General features: G+C 44.2%; 2 protein-coding genes across 3 annotated transcripts in view; both read right to left on the reverse strand.

Moving 5' to 3' along the window:
• Nucleotides 1–14,336: 14,336 nt before the first annotated feature.
• alx1 (ALX homeobox 1) lies at nucleotides 14,337–27,107 on the reverse strand. The gene is made up of 5 exons (XM_035642812.2): nucleotides 26,979–27,107; nucleotides 20,349–20,570; nucleotides 19,599–19,912; nucleotides 19,042–19,170; nucleotides 14,337–15,754 (listed from the first exon to the last, which is right to left on the reverse strand). The coding sequence occupies exons 2-5, from the start codon at nucleotides 20,545–20,547 to the stop codon at nucleotides 15,410–15,412; spliced, it is 987 nt and encodes a 328-aa protein (XP_035498705.1). The 5' UTR covers nucleotides 20,548–20,570; nucleotides 26,979–27,107; the 3' UTR covers nucleotides 14,337–15,409.
• lrriq1 (leucine-rich repeats and IQ motif containing 1) overlaps nucleotides 26,855–27,724 on the reverse strand; it is a 34,678-nt gene continuing 33,808 nt past the window's right edge. Inside the window, exon 26 of one of the 2 annotated variants that reach the window (XM_035642802.2) lies at nucleotides 26,855–27,108. In XM_035642802.2, coding sequence (XP_035498695.2) covers nucleotides 26,975–27,108 — 134 coding nt within the window. In that variant the 3' untranslated portion in view covers nucleotides 26,855–26,974. The remainder of the gene's footprint in view (nucleotides 27,109–27,724) is intronic. The other variant, XM_047333357.1, reaches the window with a different exon arrangement.

Genomic DNA, 27,724 nt, shown 5'->3' on the forward strand with positions numbered 1-27,724 from the left:
CCCGGGTGTTGAGGGCGGGTGAAGACAGATTTTCCCCTGACTGTCTAAACTGACCCCTTTATCACCATGAAGGAAGAACAAAAAACCTCCTGACACCGAGCGTGGCACTATCGATTTTAAAGGAGACATATTCTGCTCATATTCAGGTTCATACTTTTCATTTGGGTCGCCACTTGAAAAGGTTCACATGCTCCAATATTCAGAAAAGGCATCAGTGTTCTCATACTGCCCATTCCTGCAGCTCCTCTTTTCACCCTCTGTCTGAAACACCTGGATTTCATTTAGCCCCGCCCCCTCCGGACAAATCCCAGTGTGCTCCGATTGGCCAGCTGGGCCAGTCTGTTGTGATTGGTCGACCGATTTCAAAATGTGCAGGACATGTATCACCCCATCACCAGAAAAGTGGAGTTTCGTGTTTGGACACACCCTGTCCAAACACTCTTTTTTTAATGGTGTGGGTTCGTGAAACTGGATGTAGTCACCAGGTCCAGAAAAGGAAGCCAATGCTGACGTGCCTGAAGCATGTATTCTCTGGAGTGACCAGCAGAGGGCGTCTCCACTGGTTGTAAAAAAAAGAAGTCTGCTTCTATAAGTTCTAAGTCTATGAGAAAATGACACGGCCCAGCATGATGTTCATTTTGTAAATTGTGGTCTCGTTGAGATGAGGGCGCTACGGCTCTATCAGTTGTTCAGTGACAATAAAGGCATTCCATTCTATTCCAAAATAGACGATGAAGCACCGTGTACATCGGGGGTATGGATACAGCGTGATTGACAGCTAGTACCGTCCCGTCGACCCAACCCCCCCCAGATCCTACCTCACTTGAAAAAAAATCTGAATCCACTTTGGTGGAATGGAGGAACTGGCAAGGAGGACAGTGGGAAGTGGAACACTGCATTCAAATCCCCGGTGCCAGAGGATTGGATGATGTCGCAGCAAATATTTAAATATAAATATATATAAATATTTAAATATTTAATTAAAATGTTTATGTAAAAAAACAAACAAACCTGACTTCTCTTCTGAATCCACTTAGCAGCACATTTGCATTCTAGATCGTCGTGCTCCCTGCATTAATTACAAATTAAAAAGTCAAACATACACAGAACTGCCAAATTGACGACCATTACCTTTTTTTATTCCGAGTGCCACAGACAACGTGCCCGTTCCAGTTTATGAAATGACTGGCTGGTGCAAATGTTGAATGACAGACGACTGGGTGAGCTTTTTCAAGTTTGACAGAAGAAGAAAAACCTGATCACATCTGTAACCAGCAGATGGCGCAATGACCTAAATATTGACCACTTTTCTTTCCTTTTTGTTTTCCAGTGGGTCTTTTGTCCAAACCCACTGGAATCAGTGTGCAGATTCAACATCATCCACACTCTTCTGCTCTCGGGCTTTCCCGCCAGATTTTGAAACACCGAGTGAGGTCGGTCTGGAGTTCATCTCAAAGGTGTTGGACGGGGTTGAGGGTCAAAGCCGCCCGGGTTCCTCCAAACCCAAACTGGGGGGAAATCAACACTTTCTTATTGCACTCTTTTAAATAAAATGTTTAATTGAACTGGTCTGGAATCACCTGGGGTGTAAACTCAGAAAGTAAGGGCCACGCGTTTGCCCCCCCCCCCAAAACACTTGTCAGAACTGTATGTTCATTGTTTCCCCAGAAAAAAATGAACAGATAAAGTGCAATGTGGACCGTGCGTGAAAAATGCGTTAGTCTGTGCGGGTGTCACTGAAGCGAATGGCACTGGTCAGGTGCCGCCATCTAGTGGGCTGGTGCAGTGCTCCCTCTCAAACCAGTGAGGAATCAGACTCCTGTCCGATTAGCACAGAGCATATGTCTGTATAATGCCGTGATCTTATCTTAGAGTGAGTCATGATTTACACTAACATTTTCCGCAACAATTGAGGTACCAGATTACAGCTCTGTCCAGGTATCCTGTGCTCTGCTCGTCTGGGCGGGCGCGTGTGCTCCCCTGTATATTTGTGGCCCGTATGAACTATAACGCACTACCTGGAGATGCGAGCCAAACACCGTCAGTCAGATATATGGGTAACTGCTGGGGCCGGTTACGGCCGAGTGGACGCCGTCTCCCTGCGGTCCCGATTTCTGCCGCTGTGAGAAGAAGAAGAAAAAAAAGCGGGCTCGTCGCATCCCCGGCCTCGCTTGGTCGTGAAACCGCGAAAGGAGATTTTCGGACATATTTCGATGCGAATTGCAATGAAGCGGTGGTTGCGTTAGCGTTCGGGCATGAAGTGGCATCATGCAATGATGGAGCCTTTTTTTTTTCTTTCGTCTTTGCAGACACAGTCCCTTGGGTGTGCTAAGATTATTTGAATCGTTCACTGGACTGAGGTTGTTGAAGGCATCTCGCCACTCGTCATATTTTAAAACCTGAAGAGGAGATTTTATTCGATGTTGAAAGTTAAGGCTATAAACTGCAACTAAACTACACCTAAAATTCTCAGCGCCTGTCATAACAGTAAGTATATCAAACCTTTGACATTTTAAAAATCAATAGTCCATTCGACACGACAGCTTTGAATGGCCATAGATACGTAAGAAACCAGCGTCATACTTTTCGACCTTTTCTATTCCTCTAACATTTTGGGAATGAAAACCAATGTCTCCCTTAAGAGCGGCAGAATCTTCTTTTTGGGAGTTCAGATGACCAATGTGGAAGTAATAAAGTGGGTCAGCGGTCGTCCTGCAGTTTGGGTAACACGCCCGCTTTAGTTCCCACTGGAGGTTTTTTACTCCCCAAAACCAAATTCTTACCTCAAAAGCTGTAAACTTGCTTCAAATCGATGTTAGTGGGGCCTAATATTGTCCCTTAACAATCAAATTTGTGCCTACTGTCAAGGAAAAAAATCTGTCTTATGGTGTCAATGAGTCAAGTCTCCGTGAACGTGAACATCTATTTTTCTGCACATTAATGTTCAGATGAGATGTTAACAGGCCTGACAAAAACACTAGATTAATAAAAACCAAACCTGTTACATGTGCTACATGTTGTGTGGCAAGGCCAGACCCACCATCACCATCAGTCTGATGCTGTCTGATGACTGATCACTTACTGTGTGGATGTATGTGCAAGCGTGCATGTGTGTCTGTGCGTGTGCATGCATAGGTTTTTGCACATTGCAAGGAAAACATGCTGAACTATAATTTCTTGTTGTTATTTTTTACAGAAATGATATGATTCATCAATTTCTCACAGCGTTGTTGTGTTTTTTCATGGCTCAGCAGTTTGTCTGAAAAGGCATTGGTTGATCCTTATTGTGTTCATTCATATATATATATATCAAATTATACTCAAATATTGCCTCGGTATATTATGCCCCCGTCTAGGGGCAAAACATAAAAGTATAAAGGCCGTTCCCTCTCTGGTCCCCAAAAACCAACCCAGAAAACACATCCAGACTCCCTGAACTAACAAAAAACAGAAGACAACAATGCAGAAGAAAGTGGTGTTTCACCCCCACGTTTCAGTGCTATGTATACAAAAGTGAAATAATATATTTACACGTAAAACAAAAACTATGCACTCGTACAGATACTCACGAACAATACGATATTTGAATGACCGGATGTTGAAGAGTACTGAGACAGAGAGGGGGACAGAAAATGTCTCCATCCAAGGGGAGCGACAGTGAAATCCCATTTCAAAGGGTCCAGAGTCAATTCATTTCACTTCAACACGAGCTGTGTTTCCGTTGGTACCGGCTGATTGTGGGTCCACTTCAATGGCCTGCATGCCCCGGAAAGGTAAAGGGACAACAGCTGCAGGCCCGTGACCTCACAAGAAGTGGCATCAAAGATATGATGTTGAATCATGACTCGATGGGAGTGTTTTTCCTTTTAGTTCTCCGGTGGGAGGAGAGGAGCAGCACGGAAGATGTGACTGCCAATCGAGCAAACACATCACTATTAAACTCCTTAAACCTGGTCACGTACTGCTACTACACAGACCCAAAATAAAAAGGTTTTTCACAACTGTTGTTTCCAAATGTTCAGTGGCTGTCCTGTCCCACTCCTAGTCAAGTTCTTGATTATTATTTTTGTCATTTTTCACACTTCCTGTTTTATTGTGGTGTCTCGTTTCAGGTCCCACTTCCTGTCAAGTTTCCCTCTCCTGTGGTTGTCTGCCCCGCCCAGTAGTGCTCACCTGTGTCTCGTTGTCCCCCGATTGCCTGCCCCGCCCAGTAGTGCTCACCTGTGTCTCGTTGTCCCCCGATTGCCGGCCCCGCCCAGTAGTGCTCACCTGTGTCTCGTTGTCCCCCGATTGCCTGCCCCGCCCAGAAGTGCTCACCTGTGTCTCGTTGTCCCCCGATTACCTGCCCCGCCCAGAAGTGCTCACCTGTGTCTCGTTATCCCCCGATTGCCTGCCCCGCCCAGAAGTGCTCACCTGTGTCTCATTATCCCAATAGTATCTACCTGCAATACCGGAGAGCAGCAGTGTCAGGACCGCAGCTCTAGGAACCTGTTTTTTTTTTACAAAAGCGCCACCTACCCAACTGGATGATAACATGGTTTTTTAAATTATAATTTTCTATCCAAATACTTAGTCTAAAAGGTGTATTCCACCCAAATACTAACGGACTTTAGTTTTAAAGGTTTATTCCACACAAATATTATTTGCTGTACTTGTAATTCAACTTGGTTGTAGAGTTGAAGAGTTGCATTTTAGGCATTAGTTCATTACCAATCAAACCTCACCAAAGTATTTGACAGATCACCAGACACACGAATTTGAACGAATTAATTTATAACAGATTATTTAACTTAAAAAGAAACAGAAACAGCAGTGTAAATGGCAAATTTGGGAGGGGAAGTCTCCCCAGTTGTCCCCTCCACAGTTGTCCATTATTCAAATATTCAGGTCTCACGTTTCCTGAAAGTGCGAGAGAAATAAAGAAACACAGAAATAAATAAGTATATGGTATCTAGCGGTACAAAAATGAAGAAATAAATACAATCTTTTTTTATTTACACTTTTGATTGCCAACTTTCATACGTTAACTTCTGAATTTACTTTTCCATTTCATATTTACTTAATCTATGCAATTATTCGCGTATGAAAGTATCAATTCATTCATTCATTAATCAGTTAATGAATTCATTAATTAATACATATAATTAATACATTTTTCATCGGGTTAAATTTTAACACTTTAACTTACCTTTATGCTAAATTTAATAGTTTGTTCTGCAACTTTATTTAATGTAATTAATTACAAATGAACTGTGCATGTTTTTATCATGTTCCTCCAGATTTTATTTTGAAAGTTAGGACAGAAAGGTTTAAATTAAAATTATTTCCTGTTACATTAAAATAACTTAGAGGCACACTGAAATTACTTAAAACACACACACACACACACACACACACGTACAGTGAGCAATATCCCGCTGTGTAGACATTTGAGTGTCAAAATTGTCAGTGCGTGCACGTATTTCTCTGTTTTCATAAGCGGCCATATGCTGGGGGGTTTTTCCCGCATTACCGCATCTTTGACGTTAGCTGCGGTGTGCTAACTAACGTTATCATAAGCTGACATCAACACACAGTTATAGTCATATCATAATCAACTAGCATTACTCGCACGCCGGTTAACGTTGACTTTAACGCTAAAGAAATGAAACCGCATTCGATAGTCACCTTCCGTTTGGCTGCCGTGCGCAATGTCGAGCGTGGTCTGGACTATGGAGATTGTCTGCCCCGCCCAGAAGTGCTCACCTATGTCTCCTTTGATTGTCTGTGTGCTCAAACCCCTTGTGTGTGTTCTCTAGTGGCGCCTCGGTCCAGCCTTGATATCCTGTAAATCCATGAGCGTATGACCATAGCCCGCCTTGTGACCGTTTGCCTGCTCCTTGACTGTTTTGTTTGCCTACCGATTGATTCCTCGTGTACCGACTTTGGTTCTGATTAAACCCTGCCGTGCCGATCTGCCCTCGTGTCCGAGCCCCGCATCTTGAGCCCTCCGCCATTGGTCGTCGGCTTCGCACAATGGACGACGTGGCCGAACGCTCCTTTGTTCTTCAGAAAGTCTTGCAAGCCGATGGAGCAACAGGCCGAGTTGATGTCGGGAGACTGAGGACCCTGAAGCCACACAGCACAACGGCAGCACACTGGACTACCGAGAAAACCAAATGGGCCGCTCTTCTTCTTTTTCCATGGACATGGTCACGTAACTGGCCATAGCGTAGCATAACACAGGAAAAAGCATAATCATTTTTAACATTGTCGGTGCATTGTATTGATTTAATTATATGTGTTCACTCAGCGTTATTATTGTGTCCGCTCGTGTTAGCATCGTGTAACAAACCCTCTGTTAACCTGGTACCTCTGTCCCGCACCAACTGAGTGAAGCACAGCAGTTGGGCGGGCAAGCAGACAGCTTTGGTTCCACCATCTTGTGTGGAGTCTCTTCGTTTAACGCCATGTGTTTGTAGTGCTTCTCTGACCTTTGACCCCACCGTTAGAAATCGGTCATTCAGTCTGTGCACACACACAGACGGACACACACACACACACACACACACACACACACTCACATTCACAGACACACACACAAGCACATACAGAGATACACACACACACACACACACACACACACACACACACACACACAGAGACATTCACACTCAGACCAGTACATATGAATTTAAATGAATATCTTTTTATTCGTTATATTAGATATTGTTGTTTTCAACTTGTTATCTGTTCAATAAATGTTTTTAAATCTCAATGTCTCAACAGGCAATGTCTGTTCTATTTAATTATTAATCAGAAATCTTAATTGATAATTAGAATATTGTGAAAGAGACCGAATCACTAAATTGGCTATCATTTCCCCTGGTGGCCCCGAGGTGAGTTTAGTATTAATTCAAGTTGTTGTTTAATATGAATATTTTTTATATTGATATTCTCTTATTATTTTTGATAGCCATAACTGATCAACTGTAGGCACATTTAAATGGTGCACCGTTCGTGAGGCTGGGTACTATCACAACATTCCCTGTTTTTCACACCCGTTTACAATATATCTTTATTGATCATTGTGTAAATTTGCCGGGTTGCTTTAATACTGTACGTGACATCTATCATGACGTGTGTCTCTCCTGAATGAGGGATCCTTCTGTTGCTCCCGCTGAGCTTCTTTCCTTTTCTCCCACTGCATTTTTACCCTAACATACATTAAATCCCCCTGTCACAAATTGGTGATCTTGGACTACATACAGTAGATGGAATTGATTTGACCTATGGATCATGCGCTCTCAGCGCTCCATTGGGAGAGCAGTACGTTTAAAGGGAGTGAGAGACGCCGCTGTGATTTGCTCATGTTTCTCACCAGCCTTTACAAAACTATTATTAATATCTAACAATGGATTTGACCACGTTCGCTCTTTTGTTTCCATGTTTAACATATACTGTAAAGCCAATGCAACCGCAAGCATGATGGTTTGTTGCCACTTCTTCATTACACCGAGCACAGCGGGGGGCATTTAACCTTACTCTGTACCCTGTCATACGATTCCACACATTTTTTCGGCGCTGGCGTTTATTAGATTGTCCGTCCATCCTTTGAGGGTTGCGGGGGGGCTGACGTCTGCTAGACTGTTTGTGATTGAACAAGAGAAAGCTTTACATTTGCTAAGACAAACGTGTATCACGTGTGCAGCAATAGCCCATCGCAGTTCAAAAACTTGGAAAAACCAGAAAAGGAGAAATGACATCACAGAAATAAGCACACGGTGTGACTGATGCGTGGAGAGTATTCTTGTAAGTTGCATGACAAAAAAAAAAACGAAAAAAGAAAGGTGTCAGTGATGACAGTCAAACCTGCATGCGGATCAGGGACATGACATCAGTGATTAGGTCGGAGTCAGATGGATTTATCCATTGGTCACGCTGGATTGGACTACGTTTTTTACCAAGGGACGGAGTCTGCACCTGAATATGGGTGTGGGAACACACACGCACGCACACACACGCACACACACACACACACACGACATGACCAATAAACTGCGCATACCTAAACACATACAGTATGATGCAAATGAAAACACTCCGGATAAAAAGACAGACTCAAACCGAGCTCCGTCCCCCTGCCACACACACACACACACACACACACACACACACACACACACACACACACTGAAGCCTCCGGTAACTGGACACCTGCTCTCTCCCGCTCTGACTGACAGGCAGCAGCAGACAGACCAGATCCAGGGCCCAGCTCTTCCTAATTGGATTTGCGAGGCATCCTGCTTCAGGCCTCTAATAGCCTCTCGTAAGGCGCCTCGGGCCCGTTGTGAACCACTTCCTCCCCGCGCTGGGAGAATACGGGACCTCCTGAGAGGCCTTTTTGGCTGCACACTCCGCGACTCCTCCGAGCTATTAGGCACTTGTAGATCTTGAGGGGCTTTGACAACAATGTCAGAGCAACAGGACGTGTGGCAGCGGGGAAGGGGGGAGGGAGGGGAAGAGAAGGAAATAAAAAAAATGCCTGAGAGGTCGAAGCATTAAAGAGCCACACAGCCAGTTGGTTTTTTGGAATTTTGGAATTGAGCCGTTGTCAGTCCGGCACACTTTTCGTCAACTGTGTGAGCTCGTGTTTGACTTTCAAACCCAAGCAAGGAAATGAGAAATAAAAAGGCTTTTTGTTTTTTTTTAAATTGTACTGCATACAATTTAGACAAATGGAACAGCCCTAAAAGGCCACAGGGGGATTTCTTGAACAAGCAATTATTCTTGTTCCGTCACAATAGGTTTTCAGAGTTTATATACATATATTTATATATTACGTACATGTATAATATGTAATATTATATATTGCACTATTATTAGCTGATTGGCTCAGTCGCAGGCGTGTAACTAGTAACATCCGAGTGTCTTACCAACAGGGGTGTACAGGATGAGGCCTTTCTATTTTCAACTATTAGAGGATGGGGCACTAAGATGCTCATTGGAGAAAAACAGTTTTAAGGCCCGGCTCGAGTCTGAAGATTTTTTCCAAACAACAGCTGCACATTTCACTTTTAAAACTTTTTAAAACTTTCTTTTTAATGCACTTTAATAGAACTTTCATAAATAGGACAAAAGATTGAGCGATTTCGGTTGAACTTAAAACTGTCTGTCTGTGTCCTTCAAGTTGCTTCCCTCCGAGACCGGGGGTCGTAACCGTTGGGCCTCTTGGTACAAAATGATCTTCAATATTGCAAATATTTAAAAAAAAAAAAAAAAAAAAAAAAAAAGTAAGCATTTCCAAGGAAAAAAAACAACAACTTTAGTAAACCAAGAGCAGAAAGTTCCATGTGAGTAATATGATGTGTGCTACAAGTGGGTCTGTGTAGATAGCAGTGAGCCAAGTACTAAAGTGCTCTAAAACATGCCAAACATGAACAAAAGTTCTTTTGTTTTATCACATTCATTAATTGTCTTAGTGCGGCCAAACCGTGGCTCACGTTGTGTAACAATTTCACACGCACACGTTCGCCGGCCGCTCTCTTATTTCGTTTTTATTGTTGCAGGATTTGTTTTTTTCAATCTCAATCTGTTTTTGGAGTTACAGCTATAGTTACGGTACAATGAGATGTTTCTGACGTGCGTCTCCACCAGCCAACGTTAATACAACAACACGTGAATCCTCAGGTCACCACAGTTTGCCTTTTGCCACAGTTTGAGCAGAACGTCTCATATCAAATGACATCCCAAGGAAACTCAAATATTGGACTGGGCCAGGGAGGCGGCTTTTTGAGAAATAACTGTGTTTATAGAGAGAGAGAGAGAGAGAGAGAGAGAAAAAAGACGAAGGACCGGTGGTGAGCGGGTCTATCTGTTCCAGAGCGGGAGAAGAGGTAGAACATCAGCGCTGAGTGATTGGAATAACAACGGTGGGCAGACAGCACGTGTAGATCTCTGCTCTGGAACATACGTGACCGATAACTCAATTTTTCAGCCGCCAGAACATTTGATCTAGCTCTATTTCACACACACACACACACACACACGGAGGCCTGTCCTCCCCTGCGTGAGGTAGTGCGGGAAGTAGGGAGGCAGGGGAGGGAAGCTCTTATATTAATGGCTGCGGTTAACCTGGAAGGGTCAAACCCATTGGAGCTGTTGATGGATCTGGTCTGCAGGAGCCCCCTCCCTCGCTCACTCTCTCACTCTCTCCCGCTCTGTACCATTCACACACACACACACACACACACACACACACACACACACACACACACACACACACACACTTGTCCACATGTGCTCAGGCCCCGGCTGCACGACCATCAGTCTGCGGCCGTCCAGTCACTGATGAGGACGATGACCGCCACTTCGCAGAGGGATGAAGATGAGGAGGAGGAGGAGGAGGAGGAGAGGGCAGCGGGGACACGGAGACGGTGGAAAGAATGATGGATGCAAAGCAGCAAAGTTTTTAGTTACAGCTAGCATGTTTATCAGAGACAGAGGAGGAAGAAACCATGTCACCGGATGAGTTAAACGTCGGTGGGTGGAGCCCGATAACGCCAGCGGTTTTTCAAGAGAACCGTGACAAACCCCGCCAAACGCACTCGGACACGTCGCCGCTTTTTCCCGCTCGGACACTGTCTGCGGAGAGATCGCGGTCGTGGTTACAAAAACGAGCCCGTCAACTGCTGAAAAAAGGAGTCTCAAGTCGGACAGCGTGTTCACCCAACTGTTTTCCCCGCTGAGCCTTTTGGGGGGCTGTGAAAGCGGCCCGCCGTGTTTTAACAGTTCATGTGTTCTCACAGCCACACGAGGAGAGGGCCCACGCGTACAGCGAGGTGCTCCCGGGCGTACGGACGAATGACAGATGCCGATGGGTTCACTGTGAGGGACGTGGGCGAGACTCCTCAGCAACGTAGTGCAGTCTTACTGGCATTCAGCACATGTACGCCGACCTAGTTGTCAGTGGTTGATTACGGGGCTGCGAGATGTCTTCAAAACTTTTACACGGACTTCTGACATGTTGGGTCAACCTAAGGCGCCTGCACCGGCAAACGGCTCATGAGCGTAGCTTGCCTGTCGACTTACAATGTCAACCCAAGGGCCCGCAAGCAAAGCGGTGCCTCGCATGCGCACAGGTTAAAGCATCAACAATACATTTGCTGCCCATATCAAGTTTTCATGAGTTGTATTTGACATCGTGCCAATCGGATTCAGCCACAGACACACACCAAACATGAGAACTCCCCGTCTAAACCGCCTTATAGTGGCAACCCGCCGTGACGTCACCCGTCGGTTTGTGAACTGCCGTTTGTTTTTTGTTGAACCGCATGTAAATTTGGGGGTGGGTCTGACTGAGAGCTCGTCCGCTGGGCGCCCACCTCCACCTGCAACCGTGCTTCCGATTGGAGGGACCAGCTGTCAATCACGCTGTATCCATCGTCTATCCGTCTCCAAATGAGACCGCAAATTTACAAAAGTGAACATCATGCTGTATTGAGGAAGACTGGAAACTAGAGATTGAACCATAAACTCCCAGAAAGTCCCGCAGACCGGAAACACGCGACCTCCACACTGCAATGAGGAAGTAGCCGAGGGATTTTACGTTTTAATTCTACAAAAGAACTCAAATGAGTGTTATCGAATCCTATTTCACCAACTCACACAAACTAATCTAAATGAGACAATATGAGAGTTTTATATGAGTTCTGTCTATTATTTTTATTCAGTAAATGATAGCGATGCTGATCCACACTCCATACCAGTTGGTGGCAGTAATGCACTAATATGTTGTTTTCCGACCGCCAAAAAAATAACTCAAGAAGAAGAAGATTTTTGTTTTCGTCAGTAATCGGGTATACGAACGTAAACAAACTTCACATTAAAAAACATTTCCGATACGTTTCAGTACATAATATAACGGGAGCAAGGTGGAGGTCACGTGTTTCCGGTCTAGGTGGAGCTACACAGTTTGCAGCCAGACCAGTCTTTTTGCAACCATGGAGTCGCCCTCTCCTGGTCATTCCAGAGAATGCAGGCTTCCGGCACCACCGCATTGGCTTCATTACACGTTCATTTTTACACACAGTCCACAATAGTAACTTGACTTATCACTTGTTGTGTTTGAGAGAAAAGGTGTGCAAGTGAGATGTGAAAATGTAATGTAAATGAGATGTAAATGTAGCGATACTCGTGTGTAGTTCATCTGCACCTACCGAAAGGAACTTATGAATTGATCAATTCCAGTGTAATCACTGATATAAAAAAAAAGGCCAGAGGATTTCGAACACGACAGTGGACAAATGCACCGGCAGAGTGAAGAACATGGGTCGGGTGGCCGGAGGGATGAGACGAAACACCTCACTGCAACATCAGGGAAGCGATCCAACACTGTTCCCATGGATACTCTATGATCAAAGCGCCTGTGTTATGATGCGCGGAGATAACATAGTTGGGTTTGTACTTTTGAATAGCGGCAACCAGGAAGTACCCCAAGGAAACAACCCTGTTTCCAAACCGAAGCATCTGACACAAGTTACCGTCCTAATTGAATCAAGCCCATCGTTGGGTTTCCCTGAGATGCTGACTGTGATCTCGGAGCAAAACAAAACGATGACATCAGAGGGGAAGCGGAGGAGAAAGAAGAGGACATGCTCTCAATTACGCGACAGTGTCATAGATTAAAGAACAAGGCCTGCGTGTCTTAGGAGAAACATGCAGTGCCGGGGCCACATGGAAAAAAACAAGAGGCTACCACTGACGAATGAGGAGATTAAAGAGATGAGATGAGATGGCTGTTTCTGAGGGTCAGGCCTCGTTTTTGGATGAAGTTTGGAGTATAAGGTTTTTTATACCATTGTCTATGTATGTGTCCATAAAGCCTGACACATGTATATCTTATTGGTCTGTGTCATATAGAGCAACCATTGTTGTCTGCCAACTATTAATAACACATCAGCGAGCCACATTGGTGCACTGGATGACATGTTCCTTCATCACCATGAATTCAAACCAGTAGTTGTTTTTGTTTTTTTTTAATCAATCCCACGTACACTACCCCGATTCTTATTAGGACACCAAATGTCTATCAATCCACAGCAGAAAATCCATTATTCACTCCTGCTTTGTCACACGTGCTGAGCTCCGCACCGGTTATCACCTGTTTGATGAAATTACCGAGCCTTGTTTTTAGGAAATATGTCATAACCAGTGGGGCTATGAGGTTGAGAGCCAAAGGCAGGGGAGAGAAGTCGAAGGTATCGAGACACGGGCGGACGACGTGGTTCAGTTTGGTCTCTTCGTGGGGTTTGCTGACATTGAGAGAGAAGCAACTGGAAGTTACAGTAAAAAAACAAGGGAAAGGCAAGATTTGAATTGTCCTTGAGGATACAACTAATCTATAGATTTCTTATTGTCCAGAGAACAACAGTGTATATTACGACTCTGCTAGTTTTCATGTCTTCCAACTCCGCCACACCAACAGAAGATGTAAATCTGTATTAACACCAGGAAGCATAGAAAGTTTTATAATAAAAAAAAGAAGTAATATATCCTCAAACAGCAGAACCATTACTCAAACTGGTGTAAACGTTGCATTGAGGCCACAGTACCTGGTGTATTCTCAGCAGCAGATTGGGTACTAATTAAAGGGGCAGTAAGCGATTCTAAAGCGATTTATGTTTTTTTTAAAACTGCGAACATTTCCTCACAGTCTGCTAGCTGTGGCTTTTGTGTGGGCGGCAAAAAAAAAAGGGGGGTTTTCGGCTCAGACCTGGCTCTGTTAAAACGAAAAAAACAAAAAATGGTGCGGACCGCACCACACAGCAATGCGAGCGCAGTTTGTAAACATCAGTCGACGACACGTCGGACACGTGCTGGTGGACGGCGCCGCAACTCTGCGGTTTTGGCCGAGTGGTTAGTGCGTCCGCCTCCCATCCCTAGGTTGCGGGTTCGCGGCCCGGCCCGAGCAGCAAGACCACAACAACAACAACAAAAAAGAGGAAACAAGCCCCCCCCTCTAAGTCGCTTACCGCCCCTTTAAGTGGCAAAAGGTAAATGGACTGTATTGATATAGAGCTTATAGTCTTATTGACGACTCGAAGCGCTTTTACAGTGCAAGTCCAACCACTACAAGTCACATTCGCCCAATCACTCACACTTTCATACAGCGCTGCTATTTCCTGCCGGGACGGCCCAAGTGCCCAAGGACGCTTTTGGGCAACACAGGACAAAGGTTTCGGGATCGACAGGCCTGCTGTCAGGATCAATTCATGGCTGGGTTCGGTCTTTTTCGTGGGATCTGTTGACAGTCACCTCCCCTTCAATGGGAACTGTAAGAAAAAGTGCAGTCGTGCTGGATTTCAAGTGACATTCATTTATTATGCTTTCACCGGATAAAGTTATAACACAAAACACAATATTATTAAAGAAAAAAAAACCTGCCTCCGCCGCCCGTGACTCGTACCCGTGATATAGTACCGAGGCGGACGACAAGAGATTACAGAGCTTTGCTGCAAAGCACACGGACACGTTAGTACGTCGAGTTTCGGTTCGCCGTCCTCGGCCCTGAGCTGGCACGAGGGAGGAAGGCGAACGGTCGCAGGTAGAGAAACCTTTTTCACAGTGCTTAGAAAAACCGGGTAGTGGTTTGGGCCCCCCCTCCCCTCTGGGTCCACATCAACCCAGAACAGGACTGGATCCTACCGGAGTCTTGAGTTCTCTTGCCTTACCTGCCTTTCACTTCTTCCCGTCTCGACAAGAGACCTCGCAGAAGGACGCCACAGAAGGCTTCTTCACATCACCGCTCTCAACATTCCGTCAGGGCGGGTTCGTCAACCGTCTGGTCCGACCAGAAAGCCTTTGTACAGTTCGTGGTTTGTAAAACCCTGATGGGGACGTTACCCTGAAAGTCTGCATGATACGAGTGTGCTGCCCGCGGTGAGCTACATCGAAGGCGTCTTCTTTTCTTTTTTTTTAAACTTCGCGATCAGGTAATTTAACGCTAACACCAGTGTGGTCACGCTGCAGATCTGCATCACGCCCGGACCGCGGCTGTTAATCTCTTTTCGTGCAACATTGTGTAAAGATTTCTGTCTGGAGATCATAAAAGCCACAGATCCCGACACATTCTCCGCTCGTCTTTATCCAGGCCCTGTTTCTTGAGTCAGTAGATCAAAATTTTAGTAACGACTTATACATGATGCAGATCTAAAAAGCAGGGGTATGGTTGTGGAAGTGGCCAAGTCGCTCAATGGCTGAAACAACAGAGAAGTGTCACCTGATCCGTAGATGACAAGATTTGTGAGTCACTGAGCTTTTTTAAAAGTATACTGTACGATTTCAGGCTTGTTGAGCAACCCCCACATTCTCTAACGAACTCTTTTTTCCGTACATCATCCAGACTTTCCGGGCACAGAAACCCCTTCGATCACATGGCCCAGGAGATGTTGGCCGCGTGCTCCTTGGCCTTCATGCGCAGCACGGCGATGCTGGACGAGCGCCGCTCGAACTCGGGCTTGGTCTCGAAGGCGTGGTGGCCGTTGGCGGCCGGCGTGAGAAGAGAGTCCGCGCCGAAGAAGTTGTTGAGGGACACGTGCCCGAACTGGTTCTGCTGATTGGGGAAGCCCACGTAGCCGTGGTCGGCGGCGCCGGCGGCCGAGCGCGGGGAGTGCGAGTAGGAGGCGACGCCGCAGGGCGGGGAGCCCCGGGGCAGCACGCAGGAGGAGACCACGGGGCCGCCGGAGGCCGGGCTCGGCCACAGGTTGTTGGAGATCTGTCGGGTGAGGGAGGACGTTAAGATATGGAGGAGACAGACTTTAAACATGATGAGGATCTGTTGGAACACGCACGACAAAATGAGTTGTATGTCTGTTTGCACAAAAGCCCGGGAAGATCCTGTAAGCCGACCTGTTGAGGTGACATTATGTTCTCACAAAGTATTAGGGATGGGACGATACCAGTTTTTCGTATCCGATACCGATCCTGCAACCTTGATTATCTGGCGATACCAATCCAATACTATACAATCTTTTTCCCAAAATATTAATAATGCATTGTTCAGGATGCACTTTGCTTAACCTAGCCATCTAAAACCTCAGACTCAACTGTAAGACAAATCCTCAACTCCCCTAAAGGAAGACACACATAGCCAGCAACATGACTGAGTTATGGAATACGGCTGATTTATTTCTCACAGTACCTTTGGCAGAATCATTTTTGGTCAGCACCATTCAAACAAGCAAAAAACGAATTGAACTGTAAACTGTTAATTAAATTATATTACATTACCATAAAAATATGATGCCGGAATGTCGTTCAAGGCTTAGTAGATACGTAAATAGGCATTTATTTAATGTATCGGATCGGATTTTACTTCTTATTTATTTCCGATGTCCGATCCAGTCATTTTCGCCAATATTGCCCCGATGTGGAATATCGGACCGGGACGTCCCTACAAAGTATAGTTGCGGTTTTATAGGAATGCTCAACTTCTATAAAACTGCATTCTGCTCTTAAAATAATAATGAATAAAATAAAAAATATATACATATCTTCACTAAATGTAATTTATTGTCCGTGTCTGTGACTCTGTTGCAACCCAATTGCACGTTCAGGAAGATATATAATATATATATAAATATATATATATATATATATATATATATATATATATATATATATATATATATATATATATATATATATATATATATATATATATATATATATATATATATATATATATATATATAAATGTAAGGATAAATGGCTTAAGATACATGACGCAAAATAGAGGAATTTATTAAGAGGATATCAAGGCAAGTAGTATATGATACTGGAAATTTTAAGGGGTTGTTTCACCTATATTAATCAAAGGACAAACATATTTTCTCACTTAACTCTGGTGTCTGGGCAGCCAGTGAGTTTTGGTTTTAGGTTTTGGGACGTTCCATAAACAGAGCCGTTTTCACTGGACCGGTTTCAGAAAATAGTCCCAACAAAAAAACTGTTGACAGTTATGTGGACGCTGAGGGGAAGAAAAGAAACTGTTGCTGTTGATTTTTATTTTGTATTCATGTCATCTGTTCTCAATGTAGTGAGTGTCATCGGTGGATTCCCCGGGGGACAAATTCAACCAAAACTGTTTTCATGAGTCCACCAATACAGTTAGAAAATATGCGGGGGGGGGGGGGGGGGGGGGGGGGGGGGGTTCTTTTAAATCATATTAGGTGAATGGTTAATAGGTATTGTAAAATGTGCAGTGATTTAAAATGAATGCAAAGAAAGCTTACACGTTTCAAATGTTCCCTTTTAAAGGGCCATGCAGCCACTGGTGAGCTTCGCTCCACAGAGCATGAACATTGAGCAGCTCCGTCTATAACTGCAACCTCTCTGACGGCTCGGTCACATTAAAACGACCCGATTCCCTCATTTGCCAAGATTTCGATCACACTGAGAAGTCACTGAAACATGCAACTGTAGCCTTCATCTCGAGCGGCAACAGTTGATCGATTAATCGATCAGTAAGTAATAAGTAGTCTTTATGGAGAACATGTCTCTGATTTCAGCTTCTTGAATGTGAATATTCTCTGGTTTCTTGGCTCCTCTATGACAGTAAACTAAATATCTTCTGTGTGTGGACAAAACAAAACATCCCTTTGGGAGTTTTGGGGAAACTCCCAAAGATCAACACTTTTAACCATTTTATTACATTTCATGGTCCAAACAAACTGATCGATTAATCGAGAACACTACCGTCAGATTAATCGATAATGAAAATAATCGTATAGTCGCAAGCGCTACTTTCTTCATTATGAAGAATAGACCTACATTCCAATATCTGGAGCAAGTTCAGGGAAATTCTGAGGATTGAGAAAATATATAAAGACAGAAACAAGTGAGTATTGCTGAGAGCAGGACGACGCCTTTTTTGCCTCAGTGTAATGTAAAACCACGAGCCAACAGAGGTCCGATAAAGAGTGAGGGTCCACTTTGTCTCTGTGGCACAACAACGTGTCTGCAGCCCGGGCCGGTCAAACGTTTTTTCCCTGACTGTGCCTTCCTGACAGACGTGTGCCAATGAGAAAAACGTCAACAATCTTTGCCCCCCCGGAAAAAGGCAAACGACAATGACCAACAAAAAAGAACCCCTGCTAGTAAACAAGAATAACACGGAACTCTTTTAAAGCCCAGAGGAACTGTGTTCATAGGGACACGGGAAAAACACCCACTTTCCACACGGTTACATGTAGGACGCTCCATTAATCTGGATCGGCTGCCACAGGAAAAAAAAGGGGGGCCGAGGCTGGTATATCCAGGGCCATCGATCAGAAACATGTGTGAGGAAAATGAGACAGGCCAGGAGATTCTTTCTTTATTTTTTGACCTGCTCTTGAGCCAGGGGCACAGCAGAGCCGTGACTCCAACTTTTTGTGCCCTTTTGTTACAATTATCCCTCTTTGAATTCAACACAAAAACTATTTTCTGTGAGCTTCAAATGTGAAACACACACACACACACACACACACACACACACACACACATATTTCCATCCCTAGAAGAAGAAGAAGAAAAAAAAAGCTAGAGCAGGCTCAGAGCCCCTAATCTGACTTCCTGATATACCCAGAGGACGCACTGACACTGCGCGTCTCCTCTCACCTCATCATGTGCGCGACCTTTTGTCCACAAAAGTGCAAGAAGATAAATGTTCCGGCTACAACATGAAATACGATCTATTGGGCCCATTCATTCCGCCCATGACACCTCTCCTATAGCCTCTCCAATCAGTGTCCGCGGGCTCCCTTTTTTCTGAAGATATATATATATATATATAAGTTTCAAGGAAATTGTGATTAATTGTGCGGCAATGATAATAAAAAGGGAATATTTTAGAGTAAAGGGACAATAAAGGGTGGGGGATCACAGGCCCGCGCTGTGAGCATTTTACGCACCACGGGCGTCTGACAGGCTTCAGAAGAACACTTCTGATAATTGGCGTTAAACTATAAAAGAAAATAAAAAGGCAACTCTCAGAGAAACAGGTCGTCGGGTCGCACTCGCCTGCGTGTAGCTGTCGGTCCTCGGCAACACGGACAGGTCGTAGGTGGCCGCGAAGTGCGTCTTGGCTTGCTGGATCTGCCCGTAGCGCTCTCGCTTCCTCCACTTCGCCCGTCGGTTCTGAAACCACACCTGGTTCGTTGGGCAGAAGGGAGAAGCAGAAAAAGAGAAAAAGGGAAGATGAAATCCATTTTGAAAAGAAATAAAAACAAAAGAATCTAAAATAGCGAGGACGTCTTTCGCGTCCGGCTCGACGACAAATGTGCCAGAGTTAATCTGCGCAGAAAAGGGAGGTTTTCCGCAGCAGAATCTAATGAGAAATAAACATTTCTGCGGTTGTTAATTTAGAAGATGAAATAAATAAGTATGTGTGCAATAAAAAAAACCCAATTTAAAGTAATAAAAATGTGTTGGTGTTTTCATATCAGCCACATTGACGATATATGTTTTTAACTATTACGCACTGCACTATTTGAGTCCTATCGTAAAAAAAAACCCTCTTCTTTCTTCACACTTCACGGTTCGTGTTGAGTGCAGAAGTGAAACTCGCGACAGCCTACCTGCACCCTGGCCTCGGTCAACTCCGTGCGCATGGCCAGCTGCTCCCTGACGTACACGTCCGGGTAGTGGGTCTTCTGGAACACCTTCTCCAGCTCCTCCAGCTGCGCGCTGGTGAACGTCGTCCGGTGCCGCCGCTTCTTGCTGCTGGACACGTTGCTGTCGCACTTGTCGCCCATGTCGTCCAGGTCCGTCGCCTTGTCCGGCCCGCCGCTCGTCGCCGGGGACGCGCGGCCCAGCGTGCAGCAGCTGTCCATCGGCCTGCCGAGGTCCGAGTGCAGCGCGTCGTCGTCCGCCTTCGGGACGCCGTAACCGCCTGGAAAAGGGGACCGGGGTGACAAATAAAATGATAATAAAATATAAATATAATATAATAAAATAAAATAAAATATCAAAGTGAATACAGTGTGGATGATTCAAATGTACCCCCCTCCCCTATACATTCTTAGTCGGCGTTGATCATTGTAATAAGTGTTTCATATCAAAATAAAAGTGTCATTATATATGTCAACACGCATTATCAACATTTTGAAATGATGAATGAAAGTATAAAAGAATTACAAAAGAAACGGCAGCTAATAATAATAATAATAACAATAACCGAAATCCACAAATGACGCATCTGAAAAGTTTGGGCACAAACAAAAAAATTAAAAAGAAAGAAAGCAGCTCCCGTAAAAGTTGAGGGACGACGCACAGAACAAAACAAGTCGGAAGAGTGTCACGGAGCACTGTGCTGGGGTTTTACGCACCGCTCTGGTCTCCGCAGGGCGAGGAGCGATGCTCGCCGCCGCTCTGCAGCCCGAAGGCCTGCGCGCACTTCGGCGAGGACTTGGCGAAGTACTGCGCGCTGTCCAGGCTCTCCATGACCTGGTCCATGTAGTAGTCGCTGGCCGCCTGCTTCATCGCTTGACTCTTCAGGGCGAACTTGTCCTCCATGTACTCCATCATCCCTCACCGTTGTCCGCGCGCGTCTGATCAGAGTGTCACCAATGATAAAAAAAAAATTGAAAAAAGGAAAGAAAAAAGAAAGTAATCGCGCAACGATTAGCGGATCGGGGGGATTTTGTGATGCAATACTTTTTTTTTGCCAATGGAGTTGATTTGCTCCGTCTTGAAGGCGCAACGTTTTTATAGCCCCGAAGAGAATGAGATCCTTACAAGAGCCCCGCTCTCCCTCTCTGCCTCCTCTTCCTCCTCCTCCTCCTCCTCCTCCGAACCAGCTCCCCAACTCCTCCCACGTCCTTGAACCCAAACCAGATATAGAAGTCTGAGGGTGATCCTAGACCCACAACGACTCTCGTGAGAGGAAACAAATCAGAGGTGACTGTAATTTACAGCATGTTTCCATGTTGTCCAACGACGATTCGTCCACAGCTATACAATCTGGGACTGACGATTTAATCCGAGGCTCTGTGCGTCTGCGCGCGTCGTGTACAGGCAGTTTTAATCCGCGTGGTGTCGAATGGAGTGAACAGCCAAACTATACTCTGAGATACCACGTCAAAGTTGTGTGGGAACTAAAATGTTATTATAATAGTTGGCATTTGATCTTTATGTTGGCAAAGCTGCTACTGTTAGATTTGTTTGTTTTTTTATCTAAAGGATTCGTTAAACTTTTGCGTACTTTTAAAGGCGTCAGTCATTTCGTATTTTCAATTTTTTCTCGAAATTTAATTGGGTAAACTGGGGAGAAGAGTTATTAATTATTAATTATATTTGTTCCAATTTTTTTCAGTTCGATAAAAGCATGATCTGCTGTGTGCAGTGCCTAGCAGATGCATCACACACCGAGGAAACAATCATCCAAAATGAAACTATTATTTTCAGTTATTTAAGAAATGGTAGAAATTATATTAGTTATTAATTATCACAATTCCGTCGTCACTCGGTCGCACGCGCGCTTCTTTCCAAATAGGGCTTTAATTGAAGGGATAATTAAATCCTTACAAATATATATATTTTTAAATGCACATTTTACAAACGATATTCAGCTGCATTAATTTTTACGCTAAAATGTCCAGTATGCCCGAAATTATTTACTCGTCAGCCCCCTGCTGCAGAATAGTTTGCTCTTTATGAAATTAATGTTTGGGATCAGATGTTGGCAAAATCATATGGCTATGGACATGGTTTTGGATTTTTTTTTTTTAAAGAGAACAAAACACAAGTAATTGTGGATTTTTCTCATTCAATGTGACAAATGCCCAAAAACCACCATGCTCTTAAAAATCCACAGTGCATCTCTCTGACCTTTTGGCGGGGAAAATAAACGTGTTATCGATGAACTCATATTATTATTTCATATTTGATCCTCTCTTGCCTGAAGTGAAGAGCAAACATCCCTTCTCGTCCGGGCGAGTTTGAGTTGTTCCATTGGAACCGCCGAGAGGAGCAGACTGGACTCAACAGGGAGGTTTTGGGGTTTTTTTCTGAAAAAGGACAGGAAGTGCGGTTCTTCTATTTCTTCTCATTGCTGGAATTATGTTACCCCTTTAAGCAGAAAAGCCGCCCCCCCGCCTCGCACATCTCCACCCTGGGCCACGCCACCTGCCATGCACACCGTGCATAGCTTTGGTTCGCCCTGGGGTCAGTGGCAGTCACCTGCAGGGCTGCAGAGTGCCATGGGAGAAAATATCAAAATAAACAGAGGTGCTCCTAAGTAGGGGGGGGGGGTGGAGATGACCTCACGCACATGGCTCACGCTGAGGAGAAAATGTGAAAAGTTCACGGTGGTTTGGTGGATGTTTGGCTGGAGACGTCCCGCCACAACAGATGCTGCGATGGGGCTTGTTGAGTCGGAGGGCCCGGTCACCTTCAGGCCCGGAAGGTCAGCCAAAATGTCACGTGAGCCACCTTGGGGGGAAAAAACCTAACCATCTATTGCCAGTTTGTTATAGCCTGACATTGTGTAGCACTCGCCATGGTGGTATTCAATATGATTGAACTGAGCTAATTATCGCTCGTCTTCAGTCATAATGCGACTGAACACAGTCCAAACGCGACCAGGCGGGGAGGCCCGAGAGGCCAAGACGTGCCACTTCAGAGGGCCGGAGCATGACATCACCACGCCCCGAAGCTCCAGAGCGTCTAATTGAATCTATTCAAATGTCTTCAAACTTTGGCTGGCTATGAAACACAAAAAAAGTTTACCCCCCTCCCATTCGCAACCTCCACACACATTTTGTGGAGGTTGCGAATGTCATTTGAATCTGCGACACATTAGGCTGAATCGAGCGGAGTATCAAGAAAGTGAAAGCAGTGCTTTGAAATGTTGTTTTCATTTGGTTTTGTTTCTCCTTTGGTTTTGTTTTTTTCCAGAGTCAGGAATTCCCGAACAAGGCTCCAGCTCTCAGTCGCTTCGCTACGTCATCAAGGGTCCATGATGTCGACCTGTCATACATGTCACCTGCGACTGAAACCAGAACCAAAGTGAGTCCACACATTATTTTCCATATTTTGCATTTTAAAATAAACACCAAATAAAAATCAGGATGCTTCTTTAGCTGGCTTGTTTTTGCCTTTTAATATTTGTGTGTGTGTGTATATATATTAATCTAAAAGACAAAATTAATCACAATAACATTTGTCAAAAGAAGCATAAAACACACAAAGTACCCAAAATAGCACTTGGCTGTCACAAGCGAAAGTGCAAACAACTCATTAAATGAAGGATTATCAAATCCAATTTTAAAAAAAACAATCAAACAAACATGGAAGAACCTTTGCTCCATATACGAGAGGCTAAAATAAATAAGGCCACTGATCAATTCTTTTGAAATAATTAAACTTAATTATAAAGACACAAAGAAGGAATTGGCAGAAAAAGTTAGAAATCAAGATGTTTGATCAAATGAACATTTCATAATGTGAATTCAAATTTGATACATTTTATAAGATGTATAAAAATGCATGCATGTGTGTGTGTGTGTGTGTGTGTGTGTGTAAGCATGCACTTATTTCCATAAATGTCCTCTCTATATCTCTGCCAGCATCACCAACGTCTTACAAATACAAGCGATTTCGTTTGATCTTTATCTTATGTCGTATGTTTTTTGAGTTTGTTTCAACCTCCCGGTGGGATTTACCTGTGACACCAGTTCTGCCCTCCCTTTTGTTGAAGAGTTGAGCCTCTGACCGACATATTAGAGGCTGATATAAAATCATGAATCAGCAGTTTTCAATAAGGGGAATACGGGTAGCCTCGACTTTGACCGCGGTCCGGTGCAGATACGGTCTCTATACTTGTGCGAGTATGGTTCACGTTTCCAGAAGAACTTGCACATTCCTGAGTTTATTTCCCTCTTCTTTACTTTGGCTACAAGGCGCTGGCTAATTGTGTCACCAAGCAGAAGAAGTAAACGAGAGAAGACCGCGCGTCCTCAGTGATTACTCTGCGAGACTGTTTCCAGTGACGAGACTCAGTGAAGCCATGCACAACATTTCTGAAAAATGAACTTAACTATTCAATTTTCTTTACCTTATAATTTGTTTTTTATTTTTGAAGTCTTAATGATTTACTGTTCCTTGAATGATAAATATTACAGCTGCCTACACACACGCCATCCTTTGACACTCGAGGTACCGTCCTCATCACAATATGCCACAGTACAGTGACATCAACATTTATTGCACTAGTGTGAAGTAGGGGACCTCCTGCGTGCTTAAACCTTTAATGCAATTCGTTTTTTATTATTATTATTATTACAAATAATTTTAAAATTACAGCTAATCATGTTGCTGTGTTTTATAAATTCTATTATGTTTCCGGTCAACTGATATGAGCCTTTGAATATGCATTTATGTTTACTTTTTACCTGAAATAAATGTTTATTTTCTTAATTCAAGTTCTGTTCATTTGGTTGTATTTGTAAAAAAAAATTCAAATTATAGGTAATTATGATAAAGTTTATGGTCAAACTAAAATATCAAGCCTTGATCACATTTCTTGATGACAACATCTTAGGAATAAAAAAAAAAAAAAAAAAAAAAAATACATATGTATATATATAAATTTGCCGATGTATATGGGTATCGGGAATCTTGTACTCCCTAATATCGATATCGGCCCCCAAAAATCTCTATCGTTCCTTCTCTAATAAAAAGTAATCGTCATTATACCTTTGACACACGCTTGTCAGTCTGTGCTCACTTTTGCCACAGTTACATTATTGTTGATAACATAACATCGGCGCACATTTCGTCTCGTGAGTCTGCTTATAAATGTCAAACATAGGGGAATTCATCTTAGAGGGGGCCAGGGACTGTTTACAGAAAATGTCCCCGACAAAAAAAAATCAAAAAACCTGTACAGCATGCGTTTAAGAAATGCACATTCTACATGACGTGGAGCTAAAACTCGCACAGACACCGTCGAAGTCCTTTAAATGCATATCAAAACACCACTTGGAGCGACGCGGATGCAAAACCTCTCTGTGCAAGACGCCACTCGACAACATTTGCTGACTTGAGGTCAGGCTGGCAGCGCAGTCTGGGGCCGAGAGGGACATTCTTCATCTTATCGCAATGTGCGGTGTGGGGCGCCCGTTTTGCGCCGGGCAAAGGATTTTTGGATGTCTTGGGTTACATATAATTTACCCCATAACCCAAAAGTAAACACATTCGATGAAGGCTGTTGGACGACGGCTGAACAAAATCATCTTTTTTTTTGTGAGGAGAAGTCTAAAAAACCTGAGCTCGTGTCAAAGAAAACAGAACTTGTGACAAGATGTGCATGTACACGACTTATTATGTCACCTGTCTGATCATGTTTTCGGTGCAATAACACTCAGAATTTTCCACTTCTACCTTGTACAGCTGCAAAATGACAGTCTGACGACAGGGACCCCCCCCCCCCCCCGAGGACAGTGCTCTTGGGTTTCACAGCAGCCTCCAAGTGGGAAAGACCACCGCGTCTCTGGCATGCGCCACTCTCCCATCAGCTCGTGTACAGTCACAACACCAGCCCTCCAGACGTGTGTGTGTGTGTGTGTGTGTGTGTGTGTGTGTGTGTGTGTGTGTGTGTGTGAGCGAACGATAGAAGGAAAACAAATACAGAGAGAACGCGCTGGAGAGATGCGCATTTCCTGCCAGGGAGCCACTCCGCAGCTCCCGACTATTCATTTTAAAGTTATCATTTCCCCGGAACCCTCCGAGGCCTGAGGTTCACCACCTCCGGTTACGGGGGCAGTGTGTTTGCGAGCGGGACGCCTTCACTGGAATACACAGAGAGAAAGGGCCGTCGTGATCAACGGCTGAAAATAAAGAAAACAGGCTTCTAATTCTAACACCAATGTTTGTGTTGGGCTCGCAAGAGCGGTGATTCCAAGGCCACTGTTGGTGAGCAGGAGCTAAACATGTCCACAGAATGGGTGGAAAGTGCACCAAATCTCTGGCCTTTATCAAACTTGACTCTTAAGCAAGCACAAGGGGGAAGTGTGTGGGGGGGGGCACATCTCTTCCCATGGGTACGAACTATGTTTATTGTATGTCTGTAAAGAGTAGAATATCAGAGTGGAAATAACAGTTTCAGAAACACGACTCCACAGGTCCCGGTTTTTATTTCCCCCCGACATCATTTGCATAGGGAGCGTGTCGTTTGCCGAAGGACTGCGACTTTGCTCCAAGTGGTTTTTTTTTCGCCGCTGGTTGGCTACAATCACGCTCAGGCACTGACCCTCAGGTCGAACAGCCTGAGGATATTTGGGCTGCACTAGGTCCTATTGGCCTTAACTTAGTTTCCAGGAGAGGGAGTCCAATGTTTTCAGCTGAGCTCAGGAAGGACAGCTGCAGGCGGATTCAGCGCAGGTGATGAAAATAGCATTCAAAATAAAACTAAAGGAGGTCTTCTTGGTGGAAGTGAGAGATAGCCACTTCACACCGATAGCAGCTAAACTCTATAAAAAAAAGATTTATTAAATAACCTTATACATCACATTGGTACCAAAGGAACTATGGCTGTGGGCAATTCCGACGCACAGATATTTCGATTTTGAAAATGCTGGTTTCTTTTGTAGGTAGATCATTATTATTAGCGATGCATTTGTTTCTTCTTTAAAGCTCCAGTGTGTAATTCTTTGTAATTTCCTGGCGGCATCTGGTGGTGAAGTTGCAAACCGCAACCAACTGAGCAACCGACAGGGGACACTTTATGATGGCGACTTACACCGAGGTGTGACTATATTTAACTCAATCAAAGTTGACGAAAAAACGTTGGTTCTTTGTTGCAGCTGATATATATGAACACATAGTTATGGAAAATATATTAAATTTCTGTGAATAAGTTCTTCTAAATATTACACACTGTAGCTTTAAGTAGTGTTGGGTCAGGGCAGGAAAAAAAAAAAAGGATGTCGTTCTTGACGTGAAGTTTGTGTTTTTACTTGTACACGTTATCCCTCTTCCTGCCCCCTCCCCAGCCGCCGCTCAGCTGGACGGGGTTGTCTCGGAAGGAGATGCGTTCCTTTTTCGATGGTGCCGACTTGACGAGCTCAGGAGACGAGACGTCCATCCCTGGACACAAAATTGAAGAGGGAACACGTCACAAGTATATAGCATGTAAAATGAGCATGTGCCGAAACAACTAACCACAAACTTCTTACTATTCTAATGACATATTCAGTGGTGCGCACTCATTGCTGGAGCCTTCTTGCAATATGCCCTTTAGATAAATATTAGGTAAAATAAACTGAAATGGGATTCTAGTGTAGCTTTGACTTCTCACAATAGTAGTGTATGAATCTTTGGACACCGGAGGATTTTTTTGCTAGAACTAACTCGAGATGAGGAGTTCAGAGAATGCATGAAAATGTACCTAATTCAATACAAGGAAAAACTGAGTCAGAAATTCCAAGAACAGACAGATAAAGGGAACCGTCTAGGAGTCGACCGATATGGCTATTTCCGGGCCGATACCGATTATTACTAATCTCAGAGGCCGATATTTGTCTGCAGTAAAAAAACAAACCAGAACCTTTCAACATGACCCTAACACAAAAAGTGCAGGGAGCTATCAGCGGCATTATTATTATGACGTTGAACAAACAAAACATGGATGGGACATCGCTAAAGTCCAGAGAGTAGAGACGGTGGCTGCATCGGAGCCAAATGCTAATAAAAATGGCCGATA

This window comes from Scophthalmus maximus, chromosome 7 (genome assembly GCF_022379125.1).
Source record: "Scophthalmus maximus strain ysfricsl-2021 chromosome 7, ASM2237912v1, whole genome shotgun sequence".
In the NCBI taxonomy this organism is placed as follows: Eukaryota; Metazoa; Chordata; class Actinopteri; order Pleuronectiformes; family Scophthalmidae; genus Scophthalmus; species Scophthalmus maximus.

What these genes read in the sequence shown, in the direction of transcription:
- alx1 (XM_035642812.2), bottom strand. Translation starts at nt 20,547, where the DNA reads ATGATGGAGTACATGGAGGACAAGTTCGCCCTGAAGAGTCAAGCGATG. An exon ending in GCCCTGCGGAGACCAGAGCG is followed by an intron (nt 19,913 to 20,348) that starts GTGCGTAAAACC and finishes CCCCTTTTCCAG; the next exon opens with GCGGTTACGGCGTCCCGAAG. An exon ending in GGACCGACAGCTACACGCAG is followed by an intron (nt 15,755 to 19,041) that starts GCGAGTGCGACC and finishes CTCACCCGACAG; the next exon opens with ATCTCCAACAACCTGTGGCC.